Here is a 20,364-nt window from a genome sequence, read left to right on the forward strand (position 1 = left end):
TTATCAATTCATATTTGGGCGGGTAAGTCCGGGAAGCGTACCTCTCGCTCCGGAATAACTAGGCTGAAAGTCCCTATGATACACCAGCAATCATTCCTCGGAATGGATGCTGGTCTACTGGGGACATCCTCCATGTTAATGGTCACTGGAGGACAGCATAGAGCTGCATGGGGATGGGTGCGTCCAGGTTGCACAGCAGAGTAGTTTCATAGGTTCAATCAAGCCCAAAGTGGGTGAGTAGGTTAGGTTAGCCTATCCTATTGTTCGGCAACGTAACCTGGAGGCACGTATCCCTGGACCAGCCGCGTAGACGAAGCCATTCGACTCCCGAATCCATCGTCTGTCTTTATGTCTTTGTCTTTTGTCTCTTGCGCGGATCGCAATGGTTTATTTATTTGAGACATATATCTGAGAACAGATAAACACAAATGTCCACAATTAACATCTTTGAAATTTTGAACACGGGCATTATTGTAATAAAGATTAGCTGAATTTAGATATTTTATTAAATTTTCAGGTGGAACACCTCCAAATGAATCAAACACAAATGCCTCATTTTTTAAATATTTAAGATAACAAATCCAGTGAGTACCCTGATTTTTGTACTTATCCAAATTAACAATGCCACACTCTTTGTTGAGTGGTTGTTCTGGTAAAGAATCAGACATGTACACACCTCTAAAATTTTTGATGCCCAGTGGCTTGATTAAAGCTTCAATATCTTGGTTTGTAAGCGGCTCTTGTTTTTTTTAAACTTATTCATGGCTCTCTTAACACCTTTGCCTTTTTTCTCCATGGCCAGGTTATGGCGCCTCTGCTCATCTAATTCTGCCTTATTTTTCTTGGCATCTATTACTGTTTTTGCTATGGCAGCTGATCCCCCAGCCAAGCTCCCAACAGCCCCGAGAGCTGCTAAGATGGCAGGGATAGTAAATATGAATCCCCCCACATGTGATTTTTTTCTTGATTGCTGTAATTTTTTTAATTGGGGGGTACTAAGCAACAATTTCATACCATGGCCCTTTGCAAGACAAGAGCTTTTTTTCTTGCGCTGCTTTTTGGTTAAAAGGCTATCAATAGTTTTAAGAGATTTAAGACCTGCATAAGGTATTTGATACATAACACCCTTGGCCTTCATCCTAGGTTTATTATATACATATTCACAACCCCCACCCCAATTTTTGTTTGGTGTTCATAGCTATGGTGGTCCCCAATGCTGATATTCTCTCACTCAAAGATGCATCTTTGCTTACAAATCTACCAAATGCAGCCTCTTCTAATTTCTTGTCTGCAACATGTCTCTTGTCAAGATCAGAATGTGTGTTGTATGCTATGTCATGGTCTCTACAAGCAGCATCTAGGGGATTAACACCAGGATCTCCTCTGTTTAATCTATGATCCAATTTTGTGCCTGGACCACAATACTGATAGCCTGGAATGTGTAGTTCAAATGGCAGCTTGTTTATAATGTCATTAACCAACCCCCGACCCTCAGAAATATTCCAAAATTTAGGTGGTAGAGTATTAATAATTTTTATGAGATATCCAATCCCCTTAGTGTCATTCACTATAAAATTAGACAATTTTGTGCTTATCATGTCCATAATTCCAACCTTTTCATTGTAAAAATTGTGGTTCCCAGCATTTTCCTCCCCAGCTATCACCAATAACCTATCTACAAGTTTCCTGACATCATCAACCCACACAAATTCTTTAGGCAGGGTGTTGTATTGTTTGATTCCACTGCCAGTCTTGATCTGTGACCATATGGGCTTGATTAAATTGTTGTATTTTGCCCCACTGCTAGACTTGACTCTTTTTTGTGTGGGATCATTGTTCTGGTATAGAGCATCTGATTTTATTAATATTTCTTTGTAATATTCATAATCTTGATCTGTATAGCTGCCAGGCCTTTTCCTAGTCATCAGTTCCCACAACCCAGGTGTTCCGGGGTACTTAACAAAAGCACCTTTTTCTCCGAGACGAGATTCTGAATAAACAATCAGATCATCTCCCATAAATGTTACTCTGAAATTGCCAATTCTATGTATGATGCTACCATCAAGCTCTGTGTCAGCATATAAGCCAAACACCTCATCTTTATTGTCTTTAGGTGTGGTTAAATATTTTTGAGCAAGAAGACCCAATTCAATAGGATCCTGAGTAGCTTCAATTCTTCGAGGAGCAACAGGACTAGGTGTATGAATACTGGAAAGTGGGGTGATTGGATAATCTAATATGTTCCTAGCAGCTACAGGTACAAGCTCCGTGATCAAATTTTGATTTTGCTCTGTAACAGTTTTGATATTCTTACCTAAATTATTAATAGCATCAATTACAGGCTGTTCTGCTTGTTTGTGTTTTTCATAAATTCCCCGGTTCTCTGATTTCCATCCCTTAAATCTTTTTACAAGATAATCTCTTAACTTAAGATCATCAATTATTGGCCTTTTCATGGTTATTTATTTATGTTTCAATGTCTAGAAAATTGTTGATTTTATTTCTGTATTTGCCACTACTGGGTGTTCTTGTCATATCAATTGTGACAAACCCATAACTGTCCTGATTCCAGCACCTACTGCAAAACTTGGAAAAATCATTGTAGCTCAAGTCCCCACCTACATATTCATCGTGTATGTGTTTGAGGTTGGTATGATCTTGATGAAACACACATATAAAATTGCTGTTGTCTCGGATCAGCTGCTTCGGTATTTTAGAAAAATTCTGTGCCAGGTAGAAGCAATCAATGTTTTTGTGCCGCCCCTGTGTAAAGAAATTTCTAACCTTGTTTTGATTATCCAATATAATGTCATCAAACACAACAACAGAATTATCGAGACATTCATCAAGTGGCTTAACATCTGGTTCAAAAGTAGCAATATCCAATCCATCATATAGCTTCATCAGTTGCTGATATTTTAATTGTTCCAAGCTCTTAGAGAAGACATACAAGTGCCTGTTTTTCCAGTCTAACCAGTTGGGTGCCAATAAAAAATTATCAATTAATAGTGTAGTTTTACCACAAGCTGATGGCCCAACAATAAGACACCTAATATTATCAGGCAGCAAGTTGCCATTTCTCTTATTCTGTTGTTCAGGTTCTGGCAGCCTTTTTATAACATCCCAGGTGCTCATATTATCACTTTGTCTGCATCGATCCAGCTGTTTTCCGGATGACCCAGCCATTTGACAAATAACTTGTTGCCTTTTCTGCGGATGATTTTTTCTATGAGATATGTGTCAGGCTGTTTAGTTTTGCTGAGCTCTTGTTCATAGAATCTGCCTTTGAGAATTTCTCCTCGGTGATCTTTTATTATATATGTGTTAAGGGTGCCAGGTTTAATTTGAACCACTGTAAATAATTCAGTGCTCCAGTTTCTTGTAAAGCCTCTTTTGAATAAGTGCTTATATTTGCTGATTCTTACTTGATCCCCCACCCTGTATTTGGCCTTTCTTGTTGTTGGCTGGTATCTAGGATAATAAACAGTTCTGATCAATTTTTGCTCATCAGATGAAGTTACTTCAGAGGGTTTCATGTTGATTGTGGAATGGACCGAGTTGTTATATTTATGTAGAAGTTCTGGAAGAATATTAATCCATTTATAATTACCTTGAAGTGTAAATTGTTTATACATAAGATTTTTTAAGGTTCTGTTGAATCTCTCTACAATTGAGGCCTTGAGATCACTGTAACTCGAGTAATGTTTTATTGCCTGGCTTTTAATAAATTGTTGGAACACTGAATTTTGCCATTATCTGTTTGCAAATAGCGCGGTGATCTTCCACTCTGATTGATGATTGTCCTGAGGGCTTCTGTAACACATTTTCCAGTCTTGGATTTGAGTGGCACAGCCCAGGCAAATTTTGAAAATGTGTCTATCACAGTGAGTAGATACTTGTAGCCCTTGTTGATTTTGTCTAAGTTTTTCAACTGTCCACTTGACAACTCAATCAAGTCGCTCTGCCATAAATCATCTATGCCCTTTGTGACTACTGGGAGTCTCTTATAATTATGTCTGGCTTGTCTGTGTAATTCATCAACAATAATTTCTCTAGACATAATATGAAAACAAGAATATTGCAACTATGGGGTGTTCAGCAGCTGAGACTGCAGGATTTTCTAAATATAATTTGTCCCCTATTTGTATTTTAAATTCCAGAGATCCATCATCTTCAACATATGCTGTTTCTAATGTGTTGGGATCTGTAAAATCTTCTAACTCTACACTGGTGATTTTTGGTTTGTTGTCAGCATTTGTTATTGCTCTCTTGGTGGCCGCGGTGGCTCAGTCGGTAACGCATCTGACTACCATGCTCAAGGTCCCGGGTTCGATCCCCGGCCGGTTCAAATCCGGGAACTTTTCTAACGGTGAAAGCGGCCCCGGCGCCCACCCAGCGTCGAATAACATGGGTACCTGGGGGAAACCCTGGGGGGGTAAAGGCGGTCAGGGGCGTGATGCTGATCACATCACCCCCACTCACGACCGGATCAAGAAAGTGTGGGGCGTTACCCCCACACCCCCTATACGCCTTCATGGCGTGGTGCTATGCACAGGGGAACACTTTACCTTTATTTGTTATTGATAAGGTGGGGTAGTGGTGTGCCTGTGGTTGAAGCCAATATTTGATCTTGATTGGTCTCAGTGTGCCCCCAACAAAAAACTGGTAATAAAATTGTGCAGGGGACAGCATATATATTTTGCCACCTGGTGTAAATGGTGAATCATATTCTTTGTTGGGGATGCTGTACAATTCAAGAATTACTGTATGTTTTGGATTCTCGATTAGGCCAGTTATTTCTTTTTCTGCTGTGAGCAATCTGCTTGTTACAGATTCAAGATGCTCATTGATGGTCCTAACAACATCATCATGGCCTGGCTTAATTTTTATGTCCACAACAAGTTTTTTGTATTGTTGCACAATTTCTTGTAGCTGGGTGGCAAAAACAGACAGAGCATTTGCTTGATTGGATTCCATGGTTCCTAGCTGTTGCTTGATATTAGCTACAATTTGTTGCAAATTTTCAACAACTGCCAATTTTGAATTTTGAGCAGTAAGATCATGGACCTGTCTTCTGATATCCTCAAACAGGGCATGCAGTTCATTAATATGTTGATTGGTTGGTAGAGTGGCCACTGTCTGAGTGAGTTGTTTGATCTCTGTCAGGATATTCTTGATATCTTCTGATTTCAATATCCTATTCACTGCTCTCTTAATATTTTTAAGTTCCTGTGATGTAGGAAGATTTGATACTGTATTTTGCAAAGATTCAAGTGCGAATTTCACATTGTTTAATTCAGAAGCATCAACCACATTTTGCATAGCATTTTGGAGCAGGGCTATATCTGCCTGAGTGGGTGTGGATTGTTGTAAAATTTCAAGCTTTGTTTGGATATCATCAATCAAGTGATGAAAATGAGATAGTTCAGATTCAGTGTTGAGGTTTTCAAGCTTTGTGATTTGGTGCTGGACACTGACAAGAGTATCTACAATACCAGGCAGGCGAGATTCTTGTACATTTGCCAAATCACTTTGCACTGCTGCTATTGTACCCTCAAGATGGGTTATGGTACTTTGAATTTTTCCAAAATCTTCATATGTTTCAAGTTGCAGCTTAATATTTGCTACACTCCGAGTTATTGCATTCAAAGCATCAGAAGATGGCAAATTGTTCATAAAATTTTCAAGTGTCTCGATTTTTTCTTTAACCTCGGCTATGGCATTGTGCAGAGGATCCAGATTAGGTATCTGGAGTGACTGAATCTGTTCCTTTAGAGTGGAAATCACTAGATCAAAATCTTCTTGTGATTTTATGCTTTTGACAATTGTTTGGAGCTGTGCCTGGACATTATTTATCTGCTCTTCCAATTGTTGTTTCAATTGCTCAGAATTGGTGGCCTGGGTCTTAAATTTGGCTTGAAGAGCTGCAACAGCTTCTTCCAAACTTTGAAAATTATCTAATGTTGCCAAATCAGTATATTTCTGAAGCAGCACTTTGAGTTCTGAGTCAATTTTAAGAAGAGGGTCCATGCATTGTGATTGTAAATTTGTAATTTCTAATTGAAGACTGGCATTGAGTGTGGTTTGTAAAGCTTGCAAATCACTTCTTAATTTCTTGACTCTGACATCAAGCATCAGAATCTCATCACTGTGATCTTCATGTCTTGTATGGCCAAATATATCATTAGGCATTTTTGTTTTAGTGGTTATTTATTATAGAGTATCTGATTCTTAATTCTATAAAAAAGGGTATAAGCTTGTCATATGATCCCGGGACCTCAATATATAAGCAGTCACCAGCAGAAACAGTATATACAGTGCCAGAAATCATGTTTGAGTGTTTTATTCTATAAATATTTCTCCCGATTGAAATCTTGACATTACCCTCAGGGGTTGTAATAAATTGTAATTGGCCACCTACAGGTAATTGGTAATGATTTAAATTATTGTTAAATATGTACAATGTTTTACCTGTTTTATCATCATTATCTGTAAGTATGCTGTTCAGATGAATAATTAACAAGCCACTCAGTTTAGATATTATATCAGAAGAGGGTTGTGGTGTTGGCAGGTCCATAATAGCCTGTTTTTTGAACCCAAATAAGTTCATAGGCATGTTTATTTATTTCAAATCATGCTCTGTAATTGGGCATTGTTTCCCACTTTTCAAATCACAATGCCCCCATGGTAGAGTATGTATGCCACATGATAAAATGCATCTCTTATCATCATGTGGGTCCAGAGCCACTTTTCTTACAGTATTTGTAGTCAGCAAGTGATCCTCACTCTGAATTCTATTTTCTGATGTTCTGATTGAACTCTGGGATTTGAGGCAATTTTTATAATCTTCAAATACAAGATCTTTGTCAACAGTCACTCTGCCAATGCCCTTGGCTTTTTTGACAACAGCACTACATGTTTTAAAACTGTACACCTTGGCACTTAACCCAGCAAATTCCACAATAACATCACCAAGTGTCTCATCTTTTAACTTTCCAGGCACCTTTTTGTTGTGGTGGTGTTGAATCTTTGTATGTTCACTGGTATCAAAGTATTGAAACAATTCAGGCTGGGACATATCTTGATAAACATCTTCTGTTTGAATATCAAGAATAAAACTATCCGTGTCCATGTACATCAATTTTACACGATCACCATAAAAAGGTTTCAACTTATCATAATACAATGTTAACATATGTAATTTGGACGATTCCAATATTGCAGCCCCTTCATAAATAGGTTTATCAAACTTAATTTTTGTTTTTTTCATGTTGAAAAGTGCCATGTGCTCATCATAAATTCTTCTATAATTGAAATTAGGCTTTGCAACCAATTTTTTGCTCAGGCTGGGGTCAGTAATTATTTTAACATCGGTATGTTTTCTGACATTTTCAATAGTTTTGCCATACACAGAATTAACCATCAATTTAAACAAGCTCTTATCAAATTGGCTCTTTGCAGATGTTCGAAGCTCCGTGTTTGTATCAATGTATGGTTTCAACCATTTTGAGTGCCTGAACCTTAAGACTTTGCCAACTTTGGTGACTTGAACACCATGTTTCATCAGGAACTGGAGGTTTTTGTAATATATGACATATCCCTGTTTTGGCTCCAGAGTCATCATGAGCTTCTTCTGTTTAGAGCCAGGTGAGCACTGAACCTCGGGAATTGGGGGCAGATCAGAAAATTTATTGTGCAAATCATCAGGAATTGTCAGATCAACCTCTAAGAAGAGGCCATAGTCACTGTCATCAAAGTCCTGAAGATCTTCAATATTGAAATCTTCGACCCATTCAAGCCCTGCATATGGCAGTTTTTGCATCATGGCATGACCATAGAGGCTGTTTGCATCTACATACACTATATAATTTGATGGCCGTGCTGGATCATAATCAGGCATATATTTGTTATTTGCTCTGGCATATCTCTGGGAACATTGCACCATCCCTCCTCTTATACATTTCTCCATAAACAGATACATATCTTGATCGTGGATCAGATCCAATTGAATTTTAGTGTTCAAAAACGTTGCGGACCATGCTAGGCCCGGGGCACTGTAAAAATATATTGGGTCCAGTTTATAATTTTGCATGGAAGATTTTCTGAATGCCTGCAGTATATCGGCTGAGAGAGCCACATCAAGTTTCAAATATGCCTTGTGATAATCACCAAATGTCTTGCATTTTAAATTGTTCCACATCAACTGGGCATGGTGATAATCTTCATCAGTGATTCCAGATCCTCTGAGTTTGCTGTAAAACTCTTCTTGTGGTGGCAGGGAACACTCATCAAATTTAGAAAAATCTGTAACATAGTCATATGGATATACACCCTTCCGCCTAATTAATTTCAGGTCCTGATTTGGAAACAAGGCACGTGTGATTTTGAATTGATCATCAGGTAATTGATTTGCCAGTGTAGCCAGGCTAGCAGATAAAAATCTGTAAGAATCAAGAAATCTTATGTGAATAGGAACACCATTAACTTTAATTATCTTGCTAATAGATATATATTTCTCATCATTTTCAGCTAAAATATTTAAATTCTGCTTGTCAAACCCCCCGTACCTGATCAAATGATGGAAATCATAATTGGATGCTCCATGGAAAAATACGGGGATACATCTTGATCTCTTGATCTGAATATTACAGCTATTACACAGGGCCATTAAGAATTTACCATCTGTATGAGAATGGTGATGTACCTTGATATTTATATCTGAAAATTCAGAATCACATACCGGGCATTTTTCTGCATTGTTGAAATCTTCAATCTGTTTCTCTGTTAAAGGCAACATAGGCTTTGATTTTAATAAAATATTAGATGCTATGTCACGGCTCTCATTTTCTATTCTATGTTCAAATATTTTGATGGCATTTGGTCCCATGTATAAGCGCGGCTCACTAGCTACACCATCCCGTATAACTGTATAACAAAAACTGGAAGGTTCATGTAGCTGGTATGGTGTAATTGAAGATTCTTCAGGATCTGGATTGCAGAATGCATGAGGTTTGAGATTCGATTCAAAATCACAAACAACATATGCTGGGTGTTCCGACAAGGCTTCATACTTTTTGAATTTGCAATTTTCACTTGGATTGGGCATCACCATATGAACAGGTTTATGGCTCCCACAGTATTTCAGATGCTCAATTAACTTGTTTTTGGCAATTTCTGCATTCTCTTCCCGAACCCCTTTCACCATTTTTTGACCATCAAATACAGTTAAACATCTTCGGCACAACTTGAATATTCTATTAGATTTGTCTAGTTGTGTTCTGACTAAAGCTTCAAGACTGTGTATCAGAGTGTAATGATATGAGCCATCCCCTTCAATTAAGAGCAGATCAATCGGAACAGCAGAATCATCATCAAATGTACTGATTCTGAGAGGTGCTATCAAGCAATTGCCACGGCCAGTAGAACAAGTAAATACATTAATAGATAATTGTTTTCCATTGATATTCCTGGCCCTTTTTTCAAATTTATCAATATTCTGAACAGACATTGGATATTCCAAACCCTCCATTGCATCATCAAAATCATGTTCATGTTGTTTGTAATAAGTTATTCTCTCAGGATTCCTTGAAACTGGATACAAAGCAGCTAAAATACACCACAAAAAGCATTTCTGGTCATTATTTTTTATATTAACCACGGCTGTTTTGTTTTTGATATTGGCAGGTAATGGCACATAAGTGGAACCTTGTAATGGGCTGAATTCAGAAATATTAACATATAACTTGTGTGATGAACCGCATAGGCTCCATCCGGACTCTTTTGCCGCAAATTCAGAGTGTTTGATATTCAGTTGATCCATCAAACTGCTTATTATTTTGTCCGAATTTGTATTTGAATAAACCGGTACAGTTTCTGTTATGTGGGGCTGTGTAAATTTTGTGCCATTTGGTTTCTTATATTGTGTAAACAATTTGAGGGATAGCTTATAAGACCCATGTTGTGCATTAAGAATTGCCTGCAGATCAGGATTTATATTGTTCAAAAAATTCTCAATGCCACATCTTGGCTCTGATACAAACCGATAATCCCTTAATTGGCTGTTAAAACTGCTGTGGATGGGTTCATAGCGTGGCTGCTTTGCTGCTCTGGCATTAAGAGGTGCTTCGTGCCTTCTTTTCAGACCAGATGTGGATGGTTGAGGGGGCAATGTTGATGACTGTACAGAGCAAGTATCTTTATGTGTATATGTGAAGTATTGCATGTTATATTTTCTATGGCATTTGGGGCAAATTTTTTTGGGAGTTCTGCATTTGTCTGGGTTACAAATCTTTTGGTGCTTGGCCCAATTAGGGCTGGATATATTCTTATTGCATTGATTACAATATTTTTGACTTGGCATTTTTGTTGTTGTTTATTATATACAATTTCCTGGGATTCAAATCAAAATTCTATGCTGGATAAAAATATCAGTTGGGTTCAGCACTGTGCTTTGTGTGTATGTGTATGTGTGTATGTGTGTATACACTTAATATTTTTGGCTTTGGTATTTATATACAATTTCTTGGGGTTCAAATCAAAACTCTATGCTGGATAAAAATATCAGCTGGGTTCAGTGCAGACAAAAAAACTGCATAGCTCTATGTCAATTAGTTCTTGAGATTTTGTATTTAGGAACCACTTTGGCCCCCCTGCCAAAAATTGGCTTTTACTGCATCAGTGTATATTGTCTCTATGACCTTACTTGGGTTATTCCGCCAAATTATATGCTTCAAGTCTCCTATACTTTGGTGGAGCCTGTTCAGGTTCTGCCCCCCACTTGTGGGTTCCACTGCCGATCCAGCAATGGTGAAGAATCTGCACTGTGCCCTGGCTTATATAGATTTACAGAGCCAATAGAAACACTGCTTAGAAGACAGAATAGAAGACCATTTAATCAATTAATATTGCACAACATGATGCAATGAAAATGGACCGGGAAGTAAATATGTATGGATGTGGGTGGGTGGGTGTGGGGGTGGGTAGGGGGTGCATTCAGAAACATAAACTCTTCTCTAATATTTTTTGCTGAAGTATTTTCTTCTGAGCGTACATCCCATTTTTCTGTTGAGCGTACATGCAATCCATACCGCAGCGCCATGCCGCGGGACTCTCTGGAACTGGCCGTGCCGCAGCTCCTCGGTGCGAGAATCTGAGAAACTGCCCCGAGTATTGATCCGTGCAGAGGAACTGGCCGGCTTTTTTTTCAGCGGCCTTCAGAGGCGCTGACCTAGCACAAATACCTGCACAGACATGCATGTCTCAGAAGGCACTGACCTAATGCCCTAATGGACAGATATAGGCCTGACTCTAAATATGAATAGATTACAACAAACAAGCTGGATGTAACAAATATCAGATTTTGTATAAAAAAATGCAAAATATCCCAGTTTCAATTCAATCCATTTATCTGAATCGAAGAAACCAACAATTCACATATCCCCATATTATTGTATGCTTGCCCTATTAGTACCTCTTTTGCTGTTGTGCTCAATTAATTTTCACTAATTGGCAATTTTCTTGAAGAGGCCTAATAGAACAAGATACGGCGGTATGAGAAATATGTGAATTGAAGATATTTTAGCAATATACGACGTCTTAAGAAAAGCATATTCGGCTCCAAAGTACTTTGTCTAATGCTTACTACCATTCCCTATTACTGGCAAAAAGAGTTAAAAATATTGACATATTGAAAAAAATTGACTTGTTCCCAAGTGTTCACCGAGTTCAGACATTTGCACATAGATGGCCCTGTTGTTGTTGCCTATCAAATATTTGGAATATCTCTAAAACAGGCAAATTTTGTTTACTGTTTTCTACAATTGGCAATACTGACATGTATTACACACCAGATGAATTCAAAGCACAGAGACCCATGTTTGTAATCAACACTTCAAAAAGAAAACAAGTTGTGGTGAATGACAGGACAAACATTAAAATTATCTGTGAATTCCATGAGGCATTACCTGATGACACCATATGTAGTGTTATTCTCATAGGTGAAAAATCATATGTTTATGATGTAAGAAATGAGAGAGTCACGGAGCAATTCTAGAAGAATTGCATTATTTTAATATTAAATATGCAAGTTGAGCCTGGTGCCCAATTGAACTTAAACCGGAAGTAAATATGTATGGGTGTGTGTGTAGGTGGCTCTTATAAGCAGCTTGGCCTAGTTTTAAGTGTGGCCAAAAAAAATATCAAGAGGGGCATATTTTTGACAGGTTTATGGACAACAATCTCACAGAAGTGCCTTTTGTAAGTATAGACAAATCAATCTGAGGGGGTTCATACTTTCTGAGAAATTCCCGAGGGCATTTTTACAAAAATCTTGGATTAGACGGGGTGCTACACTTGAGCAAAAAGCTCATATGGGCATGTTGAGCCTGTTTTAAGTGTAAGCAAATCTGCCAGAGGGGGGTTCATACTTTCTGGCACTGGTTCTATCATCAATTACACTACTAATTTAGAATTTTACGTTGAATTGAAGATGTGTGTATATTTTCACTTTTCACACTAAAGAGTGCCGCGAGTATACGCTGCTCAAAACAATTAGGGGATCATGGGAAATATCTAAGTTTGTGTGTTATCAATGACATGAAGAACGAAGATAAGCCTGAAAGTGTTCCTTGACATGAAACAGCAAGATTGGTGTATGAAGACACGTGACTTAGGCATTTGTGCTGTCTGCGGGTGGGTGCCCCGTCCGAAGGGTGGTAGACGGGAGAAGTGTGCAGTTGTGGGAATGCCAGTAGCCAGCCAGCAGACAGTGTAGGAGTGTGGGCAAGTGGCACAATGCTGCAACAGCACGATTTGCCAGAATCCATGGCATGAAGGGTGATAGTGATGGAAGCTGGACAGACAGCAAGTGGTGTGGACAGTTCCAAAGAACATGATATTTGCAAGGAGGACAAGGCCAAGGCTGGCTGTGAGCAACAACACCAAGAGATGATTGGTACGTCCTGTTGACAACCTGTCGAAACAGACAACAGAGTGCACGCAGCTGCAACATTCCCTGCTCGCAGTTACAGGAAGTAGAGTGTCATCTCAAACCATCTGCAGTCTTGTATGTGAAGGTGACCTCTCTGCACGTAGGCTCATGGCGTGGGGCCTGTAGAAACTGAGCTGAAGGGCATCGCAATTGGGGCACGCCGAATGGAGGCAGGTGCTGTTCTCCAATGAGTCACGGTTCAGTTTTTAGAGTGAAAATCAACATGTTTTAATCTGGAGGGAACTTGGAACACACAACCCTGTATTTGTGCAGGAAACATCCCAGTATTGTGGTGGTGGACTGATGGTGTGGGCTGGAATCAATAATAGTGGAAGGACACATAACCCGAAATGGCAGTTTGACAGCCCTTAATTACTGGGATGAGATCCTCAGACCTCATGTCATTCCATACGCAGGTGTAATTGGTTCCTTTTCATGGACAATAATGCCCATCCGCACAGAGCTCTGTTGGTGGACAACATGCTCGAGGATGAGGGAATGGAGTGGCCTGCATGCTCACCAGACTTAAATCCTATTGAGCATGTCTGGGACGCACTTGGCTGACACATTGCAGCTAGGCTGCCACCTCCCACACACCTTCCAGAGCTAGAGGTTGCCCTAAATGAAGAGTGGTGACAAATCCCGCAAACTCGCATCAATCACCTCATCGAGTCCATGCCATGCAAGTGTGCTGCAGTGTTCACCGTTCAAGGAGGCCACACACCATACTAGGGGCCAGTTCCTTTCAAGGGCATGTCCATTTCTGCACTTATCTGTTGCTACACACATTGCTCTGCAGTGGCCCACATCATGTGAACATTGTGTCGAGTGACTCACATTATTTTCTGTTCCCAGTAAAACTGTATCTTCTCTCCCGATGTTCATTCACGTGCATAAATATCGATTGTACAGGATTCTCATCTCATTTTTTCTGTTCCCCTTTCATCCCCTAATTTTTTTGAGCAGTAGTTCACACAAGGCCTTACATTTCCAAATGTCGGCTCTGTCTGCCACTTTTGGCTAGTCAGGACAATGGAGATGAGTGATGATTAGATGAAATTGATGAAAGGTTGCTCACAACCATACCAGGAAGGGACTCGAAGCCTGGAAATTCAATCGCGAGATCAAAAGTCGACCACTCAAAGAGTGTCATGCTATACACAAGGGGTTCTCAACCTTTTTGGGCCTGCACCCCCCCCCATTGCATCCTCAAATTAGTCCACACCCCCTCCCTCTAGGTGTAATGCATTATTGATGTACAAAACTGTGCTGTTAGGGTTAATAAATCTAACTTGAAGAATATTTTAGAATGCTTTTATTATTACAGATATTAAAAAATACTAATACTTGTTTTGTTGATAGAACATTTTCATTAATTAATAAAAGTGCTTAATAGGCCTACATTACAAAGCATTCTGCTTTCACTGCAGTTAAAATTTCAAGCTACATTATTTGGTTTTATTTCTTAAGAACACAATTCATGAGTGACAAAGAGAACTATTTGCAGAAGTTTCTTTTCCGAGACCTACACAAGGGGTTTGTGTTTGCCACAACTTTTTTTTTTTGGGGGGGGGGGTAATTCATGTATATATTTTTCATTGCTCACCACACCTCCCCAGGGGGGTGCACCCCCCATGTTGAGAACCCCTGCTATACAGGATCACATTGTTCAGTTCACACAAAATATTTCTATGTGATGCACGCATGCAGTATGTATTTAAGCTATTTTTGTAGAATACCATATTATATGCCACATTCCGTATAATACCTTCCTCTAAAAGTTTGATTCTGCGTGTGTAGACAATTTGCTTGAGTAACGTTACTTTGTACCTGTTGAGAAAAATGGTGACTGTGAAGATGATATGAAGCCAGAGGTCTTACGTTCAAACTATGATGAAGCATGCCCCATCCCATCCATATCATCAGTTGCTCATTCATCTTAATCACTGTGATTAGGCAGATTAACAATTCACATCAACCAACAGTTCAACACTTAATATGTTCTAATCTCAGGTTTCTTGTTGCACTCCATGATGGAGTGCTTAGTGTACTGCTCTATGAAGCCAGGAACTCTATGTTCAAACTTTGGGTAATACTTCAAGAGCTTAATGTTCGTTCATCTATCTCATCACTCAATCATTCATTCTCATTGTTGAAATTAACCTGGAGGTAGAAAATGGTTGTAAAAATTACAAAGATGTCACTATCACTTGCCGAAAAAGACCTTTTCTCGTTTTCTTTTTACATGTATTTGTTTTAGAGCTAATGGTAACTACAATAACAAGAAACAAGCAACCAATATGCATTATTGGCAGAAATATATCTTTTAATATATTTCTAACGCATCTGACTACCATGCTCAAGGTCCCGGGTTCGATCCCCGGCCGGTTCAAATCTGGGAACTTTTCTAACGGTGGAAGCGGCCCCGGCGCCCACCCAGCGTCGAATAACATGGGTACCTGGGGGGTAAAGGCGGTTAGGGGCGTGATGCTGATCACATCACCCCCACTCACGACCGGGATCAAGAAAGTGTGGGGCGTTACCGCGGTGGCTGTCGGTAACGCGTCTGACTACCATGCTCAAGGTCCCGGGTTCGATCCCCTGCCGGTTCAAATCCGGGAACTTTTCTAACGGTGGAAGCGGCCCCGGCGCCTACCCAGCGTCGAATAGCATGGGTACCTGGGGGAAACCCTGGGGGGTAAAGGCGGTCAGGGGCGTGATGCTGATCACATCACCCCTACTCACGACCGGATCAAGAAAGTGTCGGGCGTTACCCCCACACCCCCTATATGCCTTCATGGCATGGTGCTATGCACAGGGGAACACTTTACTTTACCTTTTTTATATATTTTAATAACTAGGGAACGGAACTTTATGTGCTAAAAAAACTCAGAAATATTTATTTTTTGTGTCACAAATTTCAAAATATGTGACAAAAATATAAAACATTTAGTAACAAAAACAAAATATTACATGCACTTTAACACCTGAAATCAGTTTCTAAATGCTTACCTCTTAGCGAGCTATTTTTTGAGAGTTGTAGTGGGTCACCATAGTTTTTTCCAAATTCTCCATTGCAAATGTGCGATTATCATCTCTAAAAAAGCATCTTATATTGTGTGAAAGATCGCTCCACATTACAAGAAACAATTCTTGCATATTTGAAGCACAAAATGTCACTAACGCTTAAGTTTTCCAAAGCTTCCTCTTCCTCACCTTCCAAAACACGTGCAATTTGGTACAAAGTTTGAAAACCTTGGTTTTCCCCAAAAATTTCAGTACATTTAGACATTAGTACTTGTGCGTTACGTCCAGTGAGTTCTTTGTTTCGTTTCTACTATACGGACTTCACCCACGGAAGCTGCCAAAGTGTTCATGGACGATTCAAGCTTTCGTATGGAATTAGAGAGAAAGGACAGGTTTGTTGAGATGTATGCCAATTCGACTTTTACGGAGGGATTCTTCAACAGTTCTTGCAGAAATTCTATAGATGATACGTCTTCTTTGTAGAGATAATTTACAACAGATACAAATTTTTCAAAGTTCTGGGCATAATATACAGCTGCATCCAACCAAGGGGAAAGGGGAACCTCAGGACATTTTTGTTTAAAAATATCTATTCTAGGCGACTTGTTACCATTTGAAACCAATTTATCGACATTGGAATAAAGAACTCTATCTTTTCACATATTCTATGCAATGCATGAGCCACACATGTAACGTACACCATTTTTGGGTAGCTAACGGCAAGGCCTACTGCAGCTTTTTTCATGTAAGCTGCAGTACCTGTCACAAGGAGAAGAACAATGTTGTCAAATGTTATGCTTTCTGGCCACAATAGCTGCATTAAAAAGCCTTGCTCTACACAGCAAATAATTTTTCTTTGAGACAGTTTCGTCATTATTTAGCATTCCCACAATCACATTTCCCCACTTTTCTACCAGTGGAGTCTGTAGTTTCGTCAATACATACCCAAATATTTTGAAGCGCACATTATGAGCGAATATGTTGTAAGGTTTGCTCGTAACACCTATGCAGATACGTTTTTCGCAACGTTGATTCGAAGTTCGTATATTTCGCGAATCAGGGTTCTTTAATTTGAGCAGTGGAATATCTGCGGACACAAAAGCTCTGCACAAGCCCATTAAAAAAGCAGACAATTTTGACGGTTCCCCAGAAGTAGATGGAGTTTTGTTGTCCGATAAGTGCCTGTCTACCGCTCAAACGCGAAGAAGCAACAACATGCTTGTTGCTACCTAAATGCTGCGCAATTTGCGAACGTTGGTCAACTGCGATAGATTTAACACAGGGTTGGCAAAATAATACTTTGTCATCAGTTGAAAACACATCCTTATATTCTTTACAGAACTGTTGCAAACGAGGTGAAACACTTGCCTTAACTATTGGCATATGACACGAGAAAACACACACTGCTGCACAAGCATTGAATCAGAACATGACAAAAGCAGAAACACTCTCGAAGCTCTGCATTACATTTTACGCTTGCCTCATCTGGGTAATATGTATTTTCCAGAAGTCTGCCAGCGAGCATCTTCAAAGACGAAAACAAACCTAGTACTCTCGATATGAAAGAGGTGCGGAGAATAAACATTTTTCCTTCGAGGTAGCTGAAGTCAATGAGCGATTTTATGTATTTAAAATGAAAATTCGCAAAATATGTATAATATGTGTGTTTTTAAGTAAAATAAAATTTGTTGTGTTGACATATAAGTCAATGATCAGAATTTTGGCAAAAACGAGGGGTCTATCTTATCGCAGAAAAAACATTTATTTACCTAAAGTTCTGTTCCCTATTAATAACTTTCGAACTCTGAAGCTGGTTCCTTAATTTTTTTTAAAAAAATTGGTTTCGCTGTTTTTAAGATTTTGACAGTACCAGCACAATTTATAAGAAAAAACACTTCAAAGAAAGCCTCATGAGGTAATTATATGACTATCAAGGTCACCTGGTGAACTGGTGGTAGTACTTTAAAAAGACTTTGTTCCTTTTTTCCAATACATACAGTGTAACATGAGCATAGGAAAATAAGAATATAATTTAAGAGATTGTCAATTGGAATTTATTTTACTGGAAATTTTGCTACTTACACCACAACCACAACTTCCAGTGTGTGTGCAGAGATCAAAGCAAACATTTCCTGCTCTTTGAGCCCAGAATACATGGCATTTTGTATCTTGAATGTATTCAATCCTGTGAGTAGCATCATGGTTGCCACTAGCATTTATTTATGCTGTCGGAAAAGATTGTAAAAGCGATTGTATGCTATGGGAACAATATCATGCCAGCACATGTGCAGTCAGGGTGAAGTTACTTGTATGCATTTATCACTGCACACACCCACATTCCTTATCATATTTTACTCATTTACATATACATGAAGGAAAATTTTCATAACTTTTGCGAGATATATTTACACTTCATAAGATGCCTATTTGTCCTCTATTATACTAAATTTTGTTATCCTCCAACAGAAATAAATGTCAGTGGAGACAAAATTTGATCTTTGGAAGATTCAAAGCATCCAAATGAGCAAAACAAAGTCACTTCATGTCCAGATAGGATAAGCAGGACTGGACCCACAGGTTAAAGTGGAATCCGTGCCTCCACCAGGGACCCTTCCATTACAAGGCAAGAGCTTTACTACACTAACACTAACTGAGCTAGACGACATTGAGATAAGTCTACATGTTCTCCATGCCCCCCCCCGATAGTTTTTTGGTGATGTATACACTCCCCTCCCTACATGTGTGCATAACCATACACACAATATATGTATGTATGTATGTATGTATGTATGCTTACAGGATTTGCTGTGCACCTCCCAGGAAAAAAAGTTTCTATCTCCACATATGACTTCCTGAGCATGTGCAAGAATTACAAGAGGAAATCTTAGATCCTAATTGCAAGTTAGAGTTCAGAAATAAAATTTTATATACAGTGGAACCTTGAATATGCAGGGGGAAAAAAAACCTAACTAACTTGTGAAAATTTAACATTTTGCTCCATTGGAATCAAAGATCTGTGCGAAAATGGAAAACTTAAAACTAGGGTTCCACTGTACTACTAACTACAAAGGTACAAAATGTTGTTGAACAATTAAAATGCTTTATTATCTGCTGATACATCTAACTTATTTTTTTAAGGGTTAAACCATAACAATATCTTCCCATGTAGACAAACCACAAAAACACTACAAGCTAAAATTTAGCAAAATAAATCAATATAATAATAAAAATTTGTTCCAGGCAGACTAAAAATTTTGATTCTGACAATCATGATTTTTTTCTTTCTTCACACATTTGCTGTACTACTTCTTCAGGGCTTAAGAATGCTAAATTTTTAATACAAAAAGTAAATTTTAATGTTGTTAAAAGCAAAGAACAATTTTGAAGCAGCATGCAATATACATTATGAAATATATTTGATATACATCTTTATACACTAGTTAAAAAACACATAATAGCCGTAATACTTTATATTAAATACATGTAAGCAAATTACTAACTTTACCAGCGACACTTACTTTTAATGGTTCTACCAATTTCAGTGGCATGAAGCAACAAGGCCCCACGTAGATGGTGGCAGGGGCCACAAAAATTGTTAGAACCATTAACACTAAGTCTCGTGGATAAAGTTAGTAATTCACATTATACTACTGTGTTCTTTATTTCCCGTACATGAATAATACTTTATTTTGGTGTTGATGTTGCCAAAGCAGGATTTCCTACAACAAGCAAGGAGTTTCGAATATCTGGAGTCAAGCTTTTCAATGATGCGACACATTTCATATTTGGAGTCTTCTTTAAATAGGACGAACTGCGTCTTGTACTGCGACGGACAGGGGTTGCAACATATACCTGTGGCGTATCTTCCTCTGAATTTTTCCTGAAAGAACAATTTGCAGAAAATGAGCCAATTACTTAAACATTGCAAATCTCAATATTTTATGACATAAAATGAGACAAACCAGGATTGGCCATTTTTTTCTTTGGTTTGGCTGCACATGCTCAGTCAGTCATATGTGGAGATAGAAACTTTTTTCCCCTGGGAGGTGCACAGCAAATCCTGTAAGCATACACACATACTTGGGTGAGGTTTTCAGGTAGGGTGACCGTACATAATAGTAGTTTACTGTTAGCTCATATCGCGGGTTGTATTGTTTTGTGTGTTCCGTTACTTGTAAGAGGGTATCTGGAAAAGTTGCTGCAAACTACCACCAACAGTGGTGCTAGTGTTCCGCTATTATAAAAATCTGAAGAATAGACCTTTTTTATGTTTAAATTATCTTTGATTGTTTGTTTAAGCCTATTCGTTTATTTTTCACAGCAGCTTGAAGTAGTAGTTTTGTGTGAGA

The 20,364-nt window shown here is 38.7% G+C and overlaps 1 protein-coding gene across 1 annotated transcript in view; it reads right to left on the reverse strand.

Annotated features, from left to right (window-relative positions):
* Window positions 1-19,107: 19,107 nt before the first annotated feature.
* LOC145990945 (uncharacterized) overlaps window positions 19,108-20,364 on the reverse strand; it is a 70,961-nt gene continuing 69,704 nt past the window's right edge. The window contains exon 11 of the mRNA XM_083126510.1: window positions 19,108-19,895. Coding sequence (XP_082982636.1) covers window positions 19,700-19,895 — 196 coding nt within the window. The 3' untranslated portion in view covers window positions 19,108-19,699. The remainder of the gene's footprint in view (window positions 19,896-20,364) is intronic.

This window comes from Lepisma saccharinum, chromosome 8 (genome assembly GCF_977018435.1).
Source record: "Lepisma saccharinum chromosome 8, izLepSacc3.1, whole genome shotgun sequence".
Lineage (NCBI taxonomy): Eukaryota > Metazoa > Arthropoda > Insecta > Zygentoma > Lepismatidae > Lepisma > Lepisma saccharinum.